Consider the following 17,538-nt stretch of genomic DNA (forward strand, 5'->3'; position numbering starts at 1 on the left):
CTACGATTGAGTCTGCTATTATAGGTGAGGTAACCTATGTTGAGTTAGAGCCTAGTCGGGCAGGTATTTATTTTTGTATTGTTTCCTTTTGTTGCTGCACTACCTTTTTGAGTGAAAATAAAACTGTACTTTTGCTTTGTACTAAAGAAACTGGACTTCGTGTGTCTATGCCACCCCACCTAGCAACCCCAGACCATGTCAATACTTAACAAAAAAAGTGTGAAACAACTGAAAATATGTCTTATATTCTAGGTTCCTCAAAGTAGCCACCTTTTGCTTTGATTACTGCTTTGCACACTCTTGGCATTCTCTTGAGGAGCTTCAAGAGGTAGTCACCGGAAATGGTTTTCACTTCACAGGTGTGCCCTGTCAGGTTTAATAAGTGGGATTTCTTGACTTATAAATGGGGTTGGGACCATCAGTTGTGTTGTGCAGAAGTCTGGTGGATACACAGCTGATAGTCCTACTGAATAGACTGTTAGAATTTGTATTATGACAAGAAAAAAGCAACTAAGTAAAGAAAAACGAGTGGCCATCATTACTTTAAGAAATGAAGGTCAGTCAAAAATTGGGAAAACTTTGAAAGTGTCCCCAAGGGCAGTTGCAAAAACCATCAAGCGCTACAAAGAAATTGGCTCACATGAGGACTGCCCCAGGAAAGGAAGACCAAGAGTCACCTCTGCTGCGGAGGATAAGTTCATCCGAGTCACCAGCCTCAGAAATCGCAGGTTAACAGCAGCTCAGATTAGAGATCAGGTCAATGCCACACAGAGTTCTAGCAGCAGACACATCTCTACAACAACTGTTAAGATGAGACTTTGTGCAGCAGGCCTTCATGGTAAAATAGCTGCTAGAAAACCACTGCTAAGGACAGGCAACAAGCAGAAGAGACTTGTTTGGGTTAAAGAACACAAGGAATGGACATTACACCAGTGGAAATCTGTGCTTTGGTCTGATGAGTCCAAATTAGAGATCTTTGGTTCCAACCACCGTGTCTTTGTGCGACACAGAAAAGGTGAACGAATGGATTCTTCATGCCTGGTTCCCACCGAGAAGCATGCAGGAGGAGGTGTGATGGTGTGGGGGTGCTTTGCTGGTGACACTGTTGGGCATTTATTCAAAATTGAAGGCATACTGAATCAGCATCTTGCATCACAGCATCTTGCAGTGGCATGCTATTCCATCCGGTTTGCGTTTAGTTGGACCATCATTTATTTTTCAACAGGACAATGACCCCAAAGACATCTCCAGGCTGTGTAATGGCTATTTGACCAAGAAGGAGAGTGATGGGGTGCTACGCCAGATGACCTGGCTTTCACAATCACCAGACCTGAACCCAATCGAGATGGTTTGGGGTCAGCTGGACCGCAGAGTGAAGACAAAAGGGCCAACAAAGGCTAAGCATCTCTGGGAACTTCTTCAAGACTGTTGGAAGATTATTTCAGGTGACTACCTCTTGAAGCTCATCAAGAGAATGCCAAGAGTGTGCAAAGTAGTAATCAAATCAAAAGGTGGCTACTTTGAAGAACCTAGAATATAAGACATATTTTCAGTTGTTTCACACGTTTTTGTTAAGTATATAATTCTATATGTGTTAGTTCATAGTTTTGATGCCTTCAGTGTGAATCTACAATTTTCATAGTCATGAAAATACAGAAAACTTTTTGAATGAAAAGGTGTGTACAAACTTTTGGTTTGCACCATATATCTACCTTATATAGGCATTATTTCTTTAACATCCTTTTACTTTTCTAAGATGTTAGAAGGCTTATAAATTTAGTAGCAAATTCAAAGATTTTCAAGAAAATTTGAAGATTCTGTTTTCTAGGGACCTATTCAGTTCTGAAGTGACTTTGAGGGCCCTATATAATAGTAAACTCCCATAAATCCCATTTTAGAAACTGTACTCCTCAAATTATACAAACCCATATATAGGAACTTTGTTAAACGTTTAGGTGTTTCACAGGAATAGATTCAAAATGTAGGTGAAATTTCCAAATGTCTTTTTTTTATTAATAATAATAATAATAATAATAATAGTTATTAATCTGATTCTGCAGTTTTTAGAAATATCCCTTATGTGGCCCTTCTGTACAACTTTACTCAAACACAGTCCTCAGAAATGAAAACGCACCTTAACCCCTTATGGACACAGCCCAAAAGTGCCTTAAGCACCAGGCCTCATTTTTCAAAACTGACATGTGTCAATTTATATGGCAATAACTTTGAGACGCTTTAATTTACACAAGTGATTTTGATATTGTTTTCTCATGACACACTGTACTTCATGTTAGTGTTAAAATTGAATCAATATTTGTTTATTTATTATGAAAAAGGAAATTTGATGGAAATTTTCAAAAAAAAAAAAATTGCAAATTTCAAAATGTGTACTGCTCTGCTTTTCAAACATTTATATCACACAAATACATGAATATATATTATCTACCATATCTCTGCTTTATATTGGCGTCATCTTTTGATTGTCTTTTAATTTATTTAGGATGTTAGAAGGCTTTGAATTGTAACAGCGATTTTCCAAACTAATTTTTTAGGGACTTCAGTTCTGAAGGGGAATATAAAGGCCTGTATAATAGAAACCCCTATAGACAGCCACCAAACCTCAGGAATATGGTTGTTAGCAGCTCACTGTCACCTCCAACTAACACAGGAACATTTCCATGTGGACAGAAAAGGTTCAAAACATGCCCTCACATACTGACAAGATCGAGATACCAAACTCTAACAGGGAATATAAAATCCCTGGTACATTCACCTGTAACACACCTAACGTAGTGTATTTAATAATGTGCACCAAATGTTCCACTGAAAATCTGTATGTTGGAGAGACCGGTCAGAAGCTCAGAATGAGGATAAACTCACATCGCCATACAATTAGAGAACAAAGAATGGACCTTCCCGTGCCAAAACATTTATGTGATGAAGATCATAATATCACCAATGACATGAAAATTTTGGTTTCAAGAGGGAATTTTAAATCAAGGAAAGAGCAACGGATTTATGAGTACAAGCTGATGACCCTGCTTCAAACACTGGAGGAAGGGATGAATATGTCACATGGGTTCATGGCATCCTACAGAAATCACTGAACTGAGACGGCCATAAAGACACTCTGTGAACTGATAAGAACCTGGGAACTGTGGAATTGTTTACTTGTATATACCAATAACCTTCTTTCCCCCTTCCCTCCTAAAATTTTATTCCCAGTGACCTTTTGTACATAAATATGCAGCCTTCAGAAATTGTTTTTCAATTTACTTGAAAAATAAGCCGAGAGCTTTGAAACGTTGCAATCTGTCATCATTATGAGTTAGCCATTAAAAAAGGTATCAACTACTGAAGACTCTCAAGTTTTTTGTTATTTATATTTTCCTACCCACTGGCTAACACGATACAAAAACAAACATTTTCCTTGTTTATACTATGGCAAACAACTCTAAACTCTACCATGAGAGAGGAAGCCCCACAAATTTTTCACGCTGCATTTATGACTTGTGCCTTTTTAAAAATGGGCAAAAAGGCACAAATGCAAACCAGTATATAAGTAAGGTACAAAAAGCCAGAGGTCAGCCTGCATTAAAAAGAGGCAACTGTACCTTATTGGACAATAAAGGTGCAAAGTGCACATAGCTTATAAAGGTGAATCTAAACTAACTAATGTGTGCACATCATTTAACAAGAAAAATATTGTGAAAAATATGGTTTAAAAAAGGGCAGATGATAAATATCCCCTTTATTCCCATAACTCTTGTTCTGCAGCCTGCAGGGCTCTGTGCTCTCTTCACTTCCTGGATTTCTCGGGTCATTGGTGGGTGGGGTTTCACTTGCTCTGCTATCTGCTATGTTTGCAGTGAGTAATGAAGGATTGGTTGTAAACACAGTATAAAGCTGATGTGGAAACTGATGTAGCACAGCTGGATTTGAGTTAGCTTGCATTACATACAGAGGTAACGGACTCCTTATCTTAGCCCTTTTCAGCCAAATTCAATTAAACCGGCTAATAAGTGGAAAAGCTGAAGATAGACAGCACAGTAATCCCGGAGTTCTCACCTCCCCCTCCCCTATCTGAGGAGCTCCATTACTTGTCAGACATAAGCAGAACTCAGCCCCTCCCTTCCCCCATGAGAGCAGGCAGCTAAGTCACTTGGGAAATGAGCAGATAAGCCCAGCAGCCATAGAAACGCAGTGTCAACAATGAAGTGAATAAATTAAGCGGCCAAACAAAGCAGTTTTGATAAAGCAATGTATTTAGGAAAAGTCATAAATCCACATAAACTAGCAGTATAGATAGGATGCTTTTCATGGGACAACCCCTTTAAGTCAAACTCTCACTATATATTTTTTTCTACTGCTTCTAACCTAGATAATCTTTTATTTAGGTAACCCTAAGGGTCCATTCACACGGAGTAAACGCGCACTCATTTTGGCAAAATACACGTGTAAAAATAAGACACCCATTGACTTCAATGACATTTTGTTACACGTGTAAAAAAACACGTCGAAATATGTCAAAATGAGTCTTATTTTTACACGTGTATTCTTTACATGTGTATTTTGCCAAAATGAGTGCGCGTTTACTCCGTGTGAATGGACCCTAACTCTAATGCACACCTAGAGCTAGCTTCTCCACCCTCTAAAAGGGTATTGTAGGTTTCAGAGCCTAGAAATGAAAGTTGAGGCACTATGTGAATATTATGAAATAGTATAATGTAAACCTGCAAAAACAACCTCACTAAGTAAAGTGGTATATCTAGAACGAAAGACTGTGGCAATCCCTGCTGGCAGACAAGATGATGTAGTCTTTATTAATCATGCCTATGACTGTTTCTTATAGGGGAGCTGGCTGCAACAGGTGATGCTTTGAAAAGCTTCCAGTTGGCAAAGAGTGTCATGTTCTGGTCCTTGAAAGAAGCAAAGACTTATTTTTATACTAGTACAAAAGAGCAAAAGATTAATGTGCTGCACAGGTATCAAAAGTGTTTTAGGTAACTTCTAATGTGACTCTTTCATTCTGATGAACACCAAGAGCTTTAATTTTCTTTAGGTAATAAAAAAGAGCTTGCTGCTCTCATTAATTCCTCAACCCATCAAAGTTAAACACTGCAAGCACAGCATTACTTAGGAAACGTAAAAAATCACAGGCTCTGGAAAAATAACGAATGGTCACAAAAGTAGAGTAAAATAAATTACTAAAAAAAAAGTAACTGCAACTATTTCACTGATAAGGAAGCATGTAATAGGTCTTGACGTTACATAGGCTATATTAGGGCTATTACTGAGATATTGGTACTATATAAAAATTTAGAATAATTTAATCAAATAACGGGGTGTTGCATTTATTTGAAATCTGGTAGCAACTGTTCCTGGTTTTGTGCGTCAGTAAGGGATGAGTACCATTACATTGCAAGTGACACCAGCAAGATCCCAGAATGTTACTGTCATCTCTACCCCTGTACTGTCCTCTAATGACCTTGGAGAGAGAGGGAAACAAATACAGGATCTTTTAGGATCAGTGCACACACAGTTTTTTGGTGCTGATTTTGACGCTGAATCCGCCTCAAAATCAGCCTCCAAAAAAAGCCTCCCAATAGAATTCTATAAAATCAGCGCCAAAAAACTCTGTGTGCACTGACCCTTAAAGATCCTGTATTTGCTTGGGTCATTTGATTTTCTTAAACAGCCAAATATAATTTTGCTATATTGTTTTATAATCATATCCACCATACAGAATATTAGGCCTATCACATGATATATATCTGCATTAGAATCAATGGCAGAAACGTCCTGGTCTGCATCCTCCTCCCTCTCTGTATTAAAGGTGAATGGTTCCTCCATGTTGCACGTCACAAACCTGTCAGGCCTGCCCGCTGTCACCCTCCATTTTCATATTATGCCTTTAATATCTATTATGCTAGATTTAAGCCCAATCCGGAAAACTAGTGGTGTCAAACAAATGTTATATACACACGTGGACAAAATTGATGTTTAATGGAAAATGATGTTTAATGGAAAGTACAACCCACAATGGTCACAGGAATAACTTGAATCTGACAAAAATAATAATAAATAGATTTAGATATGCTCGAACAATGGGCAGCGGTGAATAGAATAGTATTTAACAGGGACCAATGTAAAGTCCTACATTTGGGTAAAAGGAATGTAAAAAGCACTTATACAGTAGTATGGGAGGAACTGAACTAAATAATAGTACAGGGGAAAAGGACTTGGGCATAATAGTAGGTTAGTAGATCACAAATTTAACATGAGCCAACAGTGCGGTGCTGTGGCAAAAAAATCTAACAAAATTCTGGGATGTATCAAGACAAGCATTGAATCTAGATCAAGAGAGGTCATTATTCCGCTGTACTCTTCCCTGGTCAGACCACACCTGGAATACTGTGTACAGTTCTGGGCGCCTCAATTCAAGAAAGACATCGATATATTGGAGCAAGTCCAGAGAAGAGCAACCAAGGTGGAAGGTCTGCAAACCATGTCCTATGAGGAGCGGTTAAAAGAACTGGGATTGTTTAGTTTGCAAAAAGAGAAGTTTGAGAGGGGACTTATGGTAATAGCGGTCTACAAATATTTGAAAGGTAGTCACAGTGCAGAGGCATCTACCCTATTTGCATTATTACAAGAAATTACAAGAAGTAATGGGATGAAACTAAAAGGAAGGAGATATAGATTAGATATTAGGAAAAACTTTCTGACAAGTGAGGGTAGTGAGAGAGTTGGAATAGGCTGCCTCAGGCTGTGGTGAGCTCTCCATCAATGGAAATCTAGCGGAATCTGGATAACTATATAGCTGGGATGATTTAGGAAAACCTGCACTCGCAGGGGGTTGGACCTGATGGCCCTTGAGGTCCCTTCCAACTCAAAAAAACAAAACAAATAAAAGTTCTTTGAAAATTAACAAATGAAAGTCAGGCATTGCGTTTTACCCCTTCCCACCGATGGCATATTTTGATTTTCGTTTTTGACTCCCCTCCTTCTAAATCCCATAACTTTATTACTTCTCCGCTCCCAGAGCAATATGAGGTCTTTGCGGGACAAATTGTTCTTCATGATGCCACCATTAATTATTATGTATAATGTACTGGGATGCTGGAAAAAAATTCAGAATGGGGTGGATTTGAAGAAAAAATGCATTTATGCGACTTTCTTACGGGCTTCGGTTTTACGGCGTTCACTGTGCAACCAAAATGACATGTCACCTGTATTCTTTGTTTCGTTACGATTCCGGGGATACCAAATTTAAATGGTTTTATTTACATTTTAACCCCTTTAAAAAAATCCATAACTGTGTTAAAAAAATATTTTTCTAAAAGTCACCATATTCCGACAGCCGTAACTTTTTTTTTATACATCCATGTACGGGGATGCCTAGGGCATCTTTTTTTGCAGTGCCAGGTGTACTTTTCAGTTCTACCATTTTGGGGAAATGCTATTGCTTTGATCACTTTTTATTAAAATTTTTATTAGAAGCAAAACAGCGAAAAGACAGTGGTTTGGCACTTTTGACTCTTTTTCCTGCTACGGTGTTTAACATACAGGAAAAATATTTTTATAGATTTGTAGAGCAGTCGATTTCGGACACAGGGATACCTAATCTGTAGGTGTTTCACAGTATTGAAGTACTTTAATATGTGTTCTAGGGAAAAGGCGGTGATTTGAACTTTTAATATTTTTTATTTATTTTTTTAAACTTTTTTTTTTTTTGCATTTGTTAGACCTCCTAGGGGTCTTGAACCCCAGGGGGGTCTGATCACTAATGCAATGCATTCCAATGCTAATGCATTGAAATGCACTGCAAAATACCGACGCTTCTATTGCAGGCTACCTAGCATAGCCTGCAATAGAAGTAAAAGAATGACAGGCCAGGGAGCCTTCACAAGGCTCCCGGCTGTCATAGCAACATGACGCCGGAGCTTACTCCGGGTGCCGACGATCACAAGGAAAATGGCGCCTCGGTCAGCTTTGACCGAGGGGCTGGAATGGTTAATGTCCCCGATCGGTGCAGGCACCGACCGGGGACATTATCGCAGGTTGCCTACCGTATAAAACAGTAGACACCCGGCAGCTATGTATGAAGACGAAATGGGAGCGCAAGAGAAGAGGCAGTCCGGAGAAGAAGACAGAGGTCTCGCTGGAGAGTTTTCAGACAATACAGGGGACGAAAGAAGAAATTTCTCAGGAACAGCAGAGCGGATCAGAATAATAAAGGTAACGGAAGAATATCCTTTCTGAAGTCTATTCCTACGCGTATTTAGCAAAAAAGTGTATTCTGATGATAGAATCCCTTTAAGATAGGCCATCAATTTTAGATCAGCAGGGACCCAACTGTGAGGATGTCTGCACATCAGTTGTTTTCACGTGAACGCAGCTCCTGGTATGGTTTACATGCCAGGAACTGCAGCGCTTACTTGCCAGTTCTTTTATAGTGGCAGTTATGAGTTACAACAGTGGTGTCCAATACAGATCTCCCTCCTAGTCTAAAATTGATGACCTATCTTCAGGATAAGCCATCAATTTTAGGAAAGTGGATAACCCTTTTAATGTGAATGAGCGATTGCAAGCTGTGTGCAACATTACACAATAGTTTAGTGTTGAATAAAGAACAGGAAATAAATACATCAGGGCCGTGGTCAATTGTGACCCCTCTGTGTGATGGTATTATCAATCTATTCTACTTGAGAACGCTGTCCTTCATCCTCATCGGTACCCATGCCTTTGGCTTTCCTTTGGGATTTATTCAGTAAAATGCTACAGACACGTTACGCTAAATACTGATCTTAGATTATGCATACTTTTAGACAGTTCTGTTTTGCAGCAACTGCATTTCAGGGAATCAATTTCCATTTTGTTATCGGCATAAAGAAAAGCAAAGATGTTCTAACGTATGCTTGGCTCTATGAGACCAATAAAAATAAGGAAAAAACACACAAGTAAAAAAAAACCTTGATTTTTCCTTATGCCAAGATGGTAGCAAACCGGCATATGGAATTAATTATCTTATCTCATAATGTTTTCTAAGCCTTTAAAATGAGGGAAATAGATGCGCTGTCATTTACAGATATCTACTAAAACACTATTTTTCTTCTTTCAATGAAGGGCATGTAGAAAAGACATCTGCTGACACAGTATGCAATGCAAATCCCTGTACACTGATACACTTCAGCTGGCAAGCACTCAGATAGATATCTGCAGTAGGATGACAAAAGAATCTGCAGGACAGGTCTGCACAACCTCATAAAGAACAAAATAGGATTCATTGTGAATTTATAAGAAGCTACTGTCTTTTATCTCCACTTGCTAACGCCTAAATTGTTTAATAGAGCTACTATAAAGGGAATTTTCTAAAGTGTCATCTTGCTTATAATTCTAAAATGGATCGTGCTTGTTTCTTTGAGTTATTAAACCCTTGAGGACAAAAGCCATATTTTTTTTTTCATCAGCATAACCTTATGAGGATTTTTGATGGACAAATTGAACTTCCCAATGGAACCATTAAATATTCCATATATTGTGCCATATGCCATATGGTGATGCCATCACTTTATTCTGTGGGTCAAGACGATCACTACAATATCAAACTTATATTTTCTTTGTTATTTCTTAAACAATGTTGTTTATTTTATATGTGAACTATGGAAGAAGGGATATTTTAATTTCTATATATTAAAGGCCATCCTAGCACGTGATGCGAGTGCGGCTGTCAGGGGTCAACGCATTCCACTCACTCTTTCACTCAGGCTGAAAAATGAGTGTAAATCACACCCTAACACAGTCCACACACCCCAAATACAAGCCACCACAACCATTGACTTGAGAGGCTCAGAGGAAACCGCACTAAGATATACAGATGTTGATCCAACAGTCAGACACAAACATAATTGTGTGGAATTGTGTGTAGACGCACGTATCAAAATATTCCGGCATGTGGTACTGTGTGCAGATGCGCGTATCTATTCCTCCGGCGTGTGGTACTGTGTGCACACGCGTGCATCTAATCCTCCGGCTCGAGGTACCGTGTGCACATGCGCGTATCTAATCTTCTGGCTAGTAGTACTGTGTGCTGACTAGTGTATCTAATCTTGTGTATCTGACTTGCGTATCTAATCCTCTGGCGAGTGGTACTGTGTGCAGATGCGTGTATCTAATGCTCCGGCATGTGGAATTGTGAGCAGTCGCGTGTATCTAATCCTCCAGCTCGTAGTACTGTGTGCAGATGCGTGTATCTAATCCTCCGCATGTGGAACTGTGTGCTGACCTGTGTATCTAATCCTCTGATGCGTATATCTCAGTTTGGACATCAGTGTTGGATTGTGAAGTGACCGTGTGTATTGCAATTGGAATATGAGTGAAAGACTTGCAGGTTTGTATTGGCTAATGGGGGTCATTTTTATGGGAATGCTGTATCTCAGCAATGGTACGCCTTAGAGAGTTGAGATCTGGTCTTAAACCTTCCCATCTGTTCACATCTGCGCCCCTGCCTCCGTTATGCTGGTTTCTGTTTCCTGCCCAAAACTCGACAGGAGAAGGAAACCTGCATTCAAACCCATTAATTTGATTGGGTTTGAAAAGTGTCCGGCCGTGACCGCCTGTGAGCGTTTTACGCTCTCCGTGGCAAAACCGTTTTTTTTTTTTTTTTTTAACCGGACACAAAGTCGGACATGCAGTACTTTGTGTCTGACTAAAAAAAAACCTGGTTTCGCTGCGTAGAGCACAAAACGCTCCCCGGCGCCCACTGTCTGTCAGGTTTCCGTCTTCTGTCTACAGAAGACAGAAACCCGACAGACGGAGATTTGGCGCAGATGTGAACGAGCCCACAGACAGACAGACAAAAACTCATTTTTATTATATTGAGAAATATCTCAATTATATAAATCTAATATGATTAAATATGCATACACGATAATATATAGGCTTCTGTCATCACACCTGGCGTCTATGGCAACCGCTCAACATGAGCAGGTGGCATCAGACACAGCATCCGCTGTAAAACAGATGAAGGAATTATGAAGGAGTTTACAGAAAAACACGTTGCAATACTGAAAGTGAAAAACAGCAATTTTTACTATTTTTATTTATATAGCGCCAACATATTCTGCCGCACTTAACAAATCACAAGACACATGAACACAGTATTTGACATTACAAGGTGACAAAGAGTTAACATATCAAACAATAGGAGTGAGAGACTGGCTAGCGAGAGCTTACAATCTGTGCGGAAATAGGGAGATACAAGGAGGTAAGAGTGCTTGTTTCATACAATGGTCCAGCCATCTTTTAATAAATAAGGTCATATAATTGAAGCTGTATCAGCCGGTATCCATGAATATAGAGATACCAAGTCCATAAAGTACACAGTAACTTCTAGATGGGAGGGTGAAGTTCTAAGAGATAAGGTACAAATCTAAGGTCACTGGCAAAATGGAGAGGAAGGTTAGATAGTGACGAGGAAGGAGATGTAAGGAGGCGCAACTCTATGGATGGATTTATAGGTGAGTGATTTTGAGTGTGTAATTTTACATTCTATTCTGTGGTGGATGGGCAACCAGTGCAGCAACTAACACAAGGTAGAGGATCAGAGACCTTTCAAAGGTTATCCACACCATGACCTCCAGCCAAAGCTGATGGGCATATGCAACAACCTCCTTGGACTTGGTGGAGACAATGGCAAAGGCAACAGAGCCCTTCCAGCAAGAAACTCTGATTCCAGACTATGCAAAGTAATTATATCTTATATTGGTGGGGGATTCCCATTTGACTTGCATATTGCCCTCTCTCTCCTTAAAGGGGTTGTCCCATCACAAGGTTCCTATCTATATACTGCTTGTTATGTGGATGTGGATGTAAGACTTTTCCTAAATACACTGCTTCAGCAAAACTGCTTTGTTTCTCCACTATCTTACTTTATTCAATTCTTTGTGGCCACAGCCCTGACTTATCTGCTCATGAATCAAGTGATGTATCGGCTGCTCTCAGGGGTGGGGGAGGAGGGGCTAAGTGCAGGGAGCGAGCCTGTGTTTCTAGCTATTCCTGTGTCTACACCACGTGACCTAGGTCCCTGCTCTCAGATAGGGGAGAGGAGCTGCTTTCATTTCTTCTGTTCTCCCAGTTATCAGGCTAGCTAATTCAGTTGTGTTCATTATGGCAGAGACAGGCAGTCTCTGCATGTAACACAGAATGGAGTTGCTGCTGCCTGTACTACATAGTCCAATATGGGTGGGCGGAGCTACACAGGAATTTGGGGGCAGAGCTAAACGGCAGGTTGCATGTGAAACCCCGCCCACCAAATGATGCAAGAAACCAGGAAGAAAGAGGATTTTACAGCAGTAAAGACTGATGAGTATGTGAGGTGGGAATACCACTTTAACTCCAATAGACTTTTTCCCCTTGAGAATAAAAACAAAACAAAACAGAACAAAAAAAACCTTAGTTGGTACCTGGGTGCACTTTCCACAGCATCACAACAAAGAAACCCCTATTAGTTATATATTTTGCGAAACCCAGCCTAATTGAACCCTGCTTCTATGTATAGTACTTTGCTTATTTTCAACCCAATTTGTGTCTTCCATTGCCCCTTGAGCAACATTACGGTGAACATCAGTGTCTAAATTGCATTTTAAAGAATTTAAAGAGGCCTTTTCATGCCCGAGGAACGCCTACTCCCCCATCCCTGGACTGTAGTGTCAGAAAGTGCCTTCCTCACAAAATCAATGTCATCACAGGGCTGTGTTCGGAGGGGTTGAAACATATCTTGTGAAAACAATATGTTTAAAAAAGCAATAATTACATTGTATGTGGAATACACGAAATAATAATGAAGTAATAACTTGTGATTTTACTTACCTGACCTGTGGTTGAGGTATTGCTTCTAGGCCTGCTGGCACTTGGACTCCCTTTTCCCATTCCTGCCTCCAAGAATCAGCCAATATGTAAAATTCATCTGGTCCAAACTGGAAGGAATCTGGAACTTTCATAGCAGTTATTAAATCAGTCCGAAAAACCTATAAAATAATAATAAAACATGTTTATTTAATAGTTACAGGGATTTCTCAGCTTTAAGAAAGGTCATCAATGTCAGGTCAGTGGGAGCCTGGTACCATACTAGTCGGCTGATAACAGCAGCTATCACAACTTATGGGAAGAGAAGCAGACTTCTTTGTACACTAGAAAGTAGCTGTGGTGGGTTAATCCACTACTACATAGTTTACAAAGGTACTCTGGTTCTAGTGTCAACTGACCGTCTTGGTGGTGGTGGTGGGAGGGGAGGTTGTAGGATGAGAACTTCCCTTGATCCGATATTTAAGATCTAACAATGTGACGCCCTATATAAAATAACAAAGCATATTTTTAGTCAGGTACAGCCAATGTGATTAGAAATCTGAAGCTAAGGGAAATGGAATGTCATTGTTTTAACAAGGTTACAATAAGGCGGCAGAGCTGGTTTACCATGTGAAATAGTCTAGAACAGCGTGACTTAAATTAGGTGGATTGTGCATCCAGTAGGTGGAGTGTCTTGGATCCAGGTTCAAAGGGTCTCAGGCAGGCACTGGTGAGGTAGAAACTTACTATGGCTCTCCTATATGCAACTCTAACCTTCCTGGCTTGACGTAGATTAAAGCAGGTGATACTTCATACAAACACTTACAGGAGTGTGTTTCACCTACTAGATCTACAGCATACCAGTTAACATCTGATTTTACCCACTTCATTCTACCATGAGATCATGGACATACTCTGGGAGAAGGTTGCCACTGACTTCCCTACTCCACAACTCTCTATAGAACAGCAAACATTTCTAACTACCTACACATTCAAGCAAAGAAATGAAGAGGAATCCAATAGCACAACTATGACCTCCACGCCTTCATTACTTCAAAACAGCTCCATGATACACATTGGACTAAACTCAGCACTGAAGTAACCCTCATGCTGAACTGTATAGATTATGACCAAACCAAAGGATTGTGCCTACCAATTTTTACAAATTTAATTTTGTAGTTATCGCTCTTTGTGGAATGTAATTGACTATGTAACTGCTTCACTGAGAGGTGCTGAATGTACTGGCTGAAAAATGCATTGATTTGCCAGTCGTTCCTACTTATTGCAGGTGGTAGTTCAAAACTGATATTCTATAACTAAGTTCAATGTAAACCTGAAACATGTAAGAAAGTCCTGCTAGTGTCATGTCTCATCTGGACTTCATGTGATATTTTATGGTTGAAGTTCCTTTTTCCTATGGCTTGGAGGCATTTGTGTGTTCATGTATCTTATGATCCCCAACCCAGAAATCTAAAGTTGTGAGATTATCTTAATTCAAATAGCTATAAGAATACCAACATTATAACAAGAATATATTTTTCCCAAGTATTTTTACTTATATTCAAGTTGCTACTAAGACAACCCAATTTGCATTGGCTATTCACAAGTTGGTCCTAAAGACTGATCACACCTATTTTACCCTCCAAGAACTTTTCTCATTCCTTTTGATCCCATCCCATGATTCCTAACTCCCAATACACCTAAGTGCTGCCGTTCATCCTATAAACCTGAACAATGACAAAATACATAAGATTTCATACTCTTTGTGCATCCTCCAGGGGCTTCATGCAGGGCAGAGGAGCGCAGCGATGTCTCAGGCCCCGGCGTCTATCCCAGGCTCCCAGGCCTGTCACTGCTATATTAGTATTGCGGCTGGTCTCTATGACCAGCCGTAATACTAATAGACAGAATGTCCCATAGACGGCAATACAGTTGTATTGCCGTCTATGGGACTTGCAATCAAGTGACCGCAGGTTCAAGCCCCCTGGGGGGAATAAAATAGTAAAAAAAAAAAAAAAAAAAGCTTTAAAAATATATAATAAAAATATAAAATAAATAAAAGTTCTAAATCACCTCCTGTCCCTAGAATATATATATAAAAGTAGAAAATCATATATCATAAACCACCGCGTTTTTTTCAATACAAGGTGATCTAAGCAATAGATATTCCCCAAAATGGTATAACTAAAAAGTACTTCTGGCCCCGTAAAAAAAGAACACTCTATGCGTCCCCGTACAGCTGCAGGGTCACCTGTCAATGTGGCCTTGCAGCTGTTGCAAAACTACAACTCCCATATATTAAATATTTTACCATTTTTTGCTTAAAAATTTTTTTTCCCTATTTTCCTCCTCTAAAACCTAGGTGCGTCTTATAGTCCGAAAAATACGGTAATCTACACCAAGATAAAGTACATTAAATAATTTTTTTAAAACAAATCCTTAGGGATTCTTAAAAAGACTAGAAAAGGCTGCATAGGGGGTGTTAAAAGAAAAGCATTTTTGTCTGCTTTCAAACTAGTCAGCAATGGAAAGAAAATAAATATTCAAGAATTACAAAATTTTAGCATTAATGAGTGGAACATAATAATGGCTAAGGCTAAAAACCGACTCCATAAGACTATATCAGAGTTGGACTTTGCAATGCAAAATATATAAACAACAAAACAGCAATCATACGTGAACTTATTTATTGCTATAACCTAAAATTTAGTACTGAAACACGGCCGAATGGAAATTCAGGCCACATGCTTCTTTTCGAACCCCCGAGTATAATGATTGGCGGACCGGGAGAGGTAAGAAACATAAAAAACACTGTTACTTACCTCTCCACAATCCTGTCAGGCCTCCTTCCTGACGTCACATGAACCCGGCCTGCGTCCCGGGTCATGTGACGTCCGACATCATTGAAGGAGGACGGCAGTGGAGAAGACAGCGAAGGAGCCGGGGGACAGGTAAGTAACAGTAGTTTATGTTTTTATTCCACCGGGTCTCCAATTATTATACTCTGGGGTCTGAAAAGACCCCAGAGTATAATAATTGTTTATGGGTGTCCACAGTGGGACATAATACTGTGTGCAGGGGACACTATGGGGGGATAATACTGTGTGCAGGGGAAACTATGGGGGATAATACTGTGTGCAGGGGACACTATGGGGGGATAATACTGTGTGCAGGGGACACTATGGGGGGATAATACTGTGTGCAGGGGACACTATGGGGGGATAATACTGTGTGCAGGGGACACTATGGGGGGATAATACTGTGTGCAGGGGACACTATGGGGGGATAATACTGTGTGCAAGGGACACTATGGGGGATAATACTGTGTGCAGGGGACACTATGGGGGATAATACTGTGTGCAGGGGACACTATGGGGGATAATACTGTGTGCAGGGGACACTATGGGGGATAATACTGTGTGCAGGGGCCACTATGGGGGATAATACTGTGTGCAGGGGCCACTATGGGGGATAATACTGTGTGCAGGGGCCACTATGGGGGATAATACTGTGTACAGGGGCCACTACGGGGGATAATACTGTGTGCAGGAGCCACTATGGGGGATAATACTGTGTGAGGGAGCCACTATGGGGCATAATAGAACGCGCAGGAATGCGTAGGAGGGGGTCGGTCGAGGTCTTCGGCGTCAGTCGGGGGGGGAAGGGGACGCATGTCAAAAGTTAGCCACGGAGCCCCACCATTCCTAGTTACGCCACTGGTGTGATCCCCAATGCTTTTTGCAGTTTACAAGATTCCTTTAGGCAAATTAATCCAGGGTCAAGACCTGGCTTATCACTGCTATGCAGGAGAGACTCAACTATACATATCCCTCACGTTCAGAGTCAATGACCCACCTCCAGCCATAAATAAATTCCTTGCTGAAGTACAAGAATGGACAAATGCTAGCAGGCAAGCTGAATCGGGACAAAACTGAAGTTCTCATGGTTGGTGTACAGCACGTAAAGGCAAAATAACTTGTATATCCACCACCTCTATTCCAAGGAAATGCAACACTTCAAAGAACTATGTGCAAAACTTAGTTACTGATGGGAAACTGTCTCCATTATCAAATCTTCGTACTTTCTCCTGATGAACTTTGCAAAAATCAAACACCTTATTCCAACAGAAGACCTCTCATGCTGGTCCATGCCTCCATAACCTCACGCCTGGACTACTATAATGCCCGATATGGTTTTCCAGATAAAGAAATACTTAGTCTTCAGCAAGGTTAGTAATCAAAAAGGCTCAACATGCTCCCTTAACCTGCACCCTCTGCTCACTGAAATGGCTGCCTGTAAAATGTAATATAAAAAAACAAAACACTTGACAGTCTTCAGCAGTTGATATCTTTTTTCATGGGTAACTAATAATGATGACAGATTACAAGTTTTCGAAGCTCTTGGCTTCTTCCTCAGGTAAATTTAAAAACTATTTCTGAAGGATGCATATTTATGTACAGAGGGACATACAAGAATGACTTTTATGCTAAGCCCCCACGTAGCGAGCTTTCTGTCTCTATTTTATCTATACGGAACACACCAGTATTTCCTTAGGTATAACTGAAAACTGTCTCTCCCCAGGATTTACCTTAAACAATTTGGAGCCACAGACTTCTGCCATACAATCCCCTTTTTTGTTAATTCTTTCCTATTATTTACAGGAAGCCACAAGGGTACCTACATGAACCA

At 40.2% G+C, this 17,538-nt stretch overlaps 1 protein-coding gene across 3 annotated transcripts in view; it reads right to left on the bottom strand.

Moving 5' to 3' along the window:
* JADE2 (jade family PHD finger 2) overlaps positions 1-17,538 on the bottom strand; it is a 137,851-nt gene that overhangs the window by 48,901 nt on the left and 71,412 nt on the right. For 2 of the 3 annotated variants that reach the window (XM_075274856.1, XM_075274855.1), the window contains exon 5: positions 12,874-13,031. In XM_075274856.1, coding sequence (XP_075130957.1) covers positions 12,874-13,031 — 158 coding nt within the window. Of the gene's footprint in view, positions 1-12,873; positions 13,032-17,538 lie in introns of those variants that run through there. The other variant, XM_075274857.1, reaches the window with a different exon arrangement.

This window comes from Leptodactylus fuscus, chromosome 5 (genome assembly GCF_031893055.1).
Source record: "Leptodactylus fuscus isolate aLepFus1 chromosome 5, aLepFus1.hap2, whole genome shotgun sequence".
NCBI lineage: Eukaryota > Metazoa > Chordata > Amphibia > Anura > Leptodactylidae > Leptodactylus > Leptodactylus fuscus.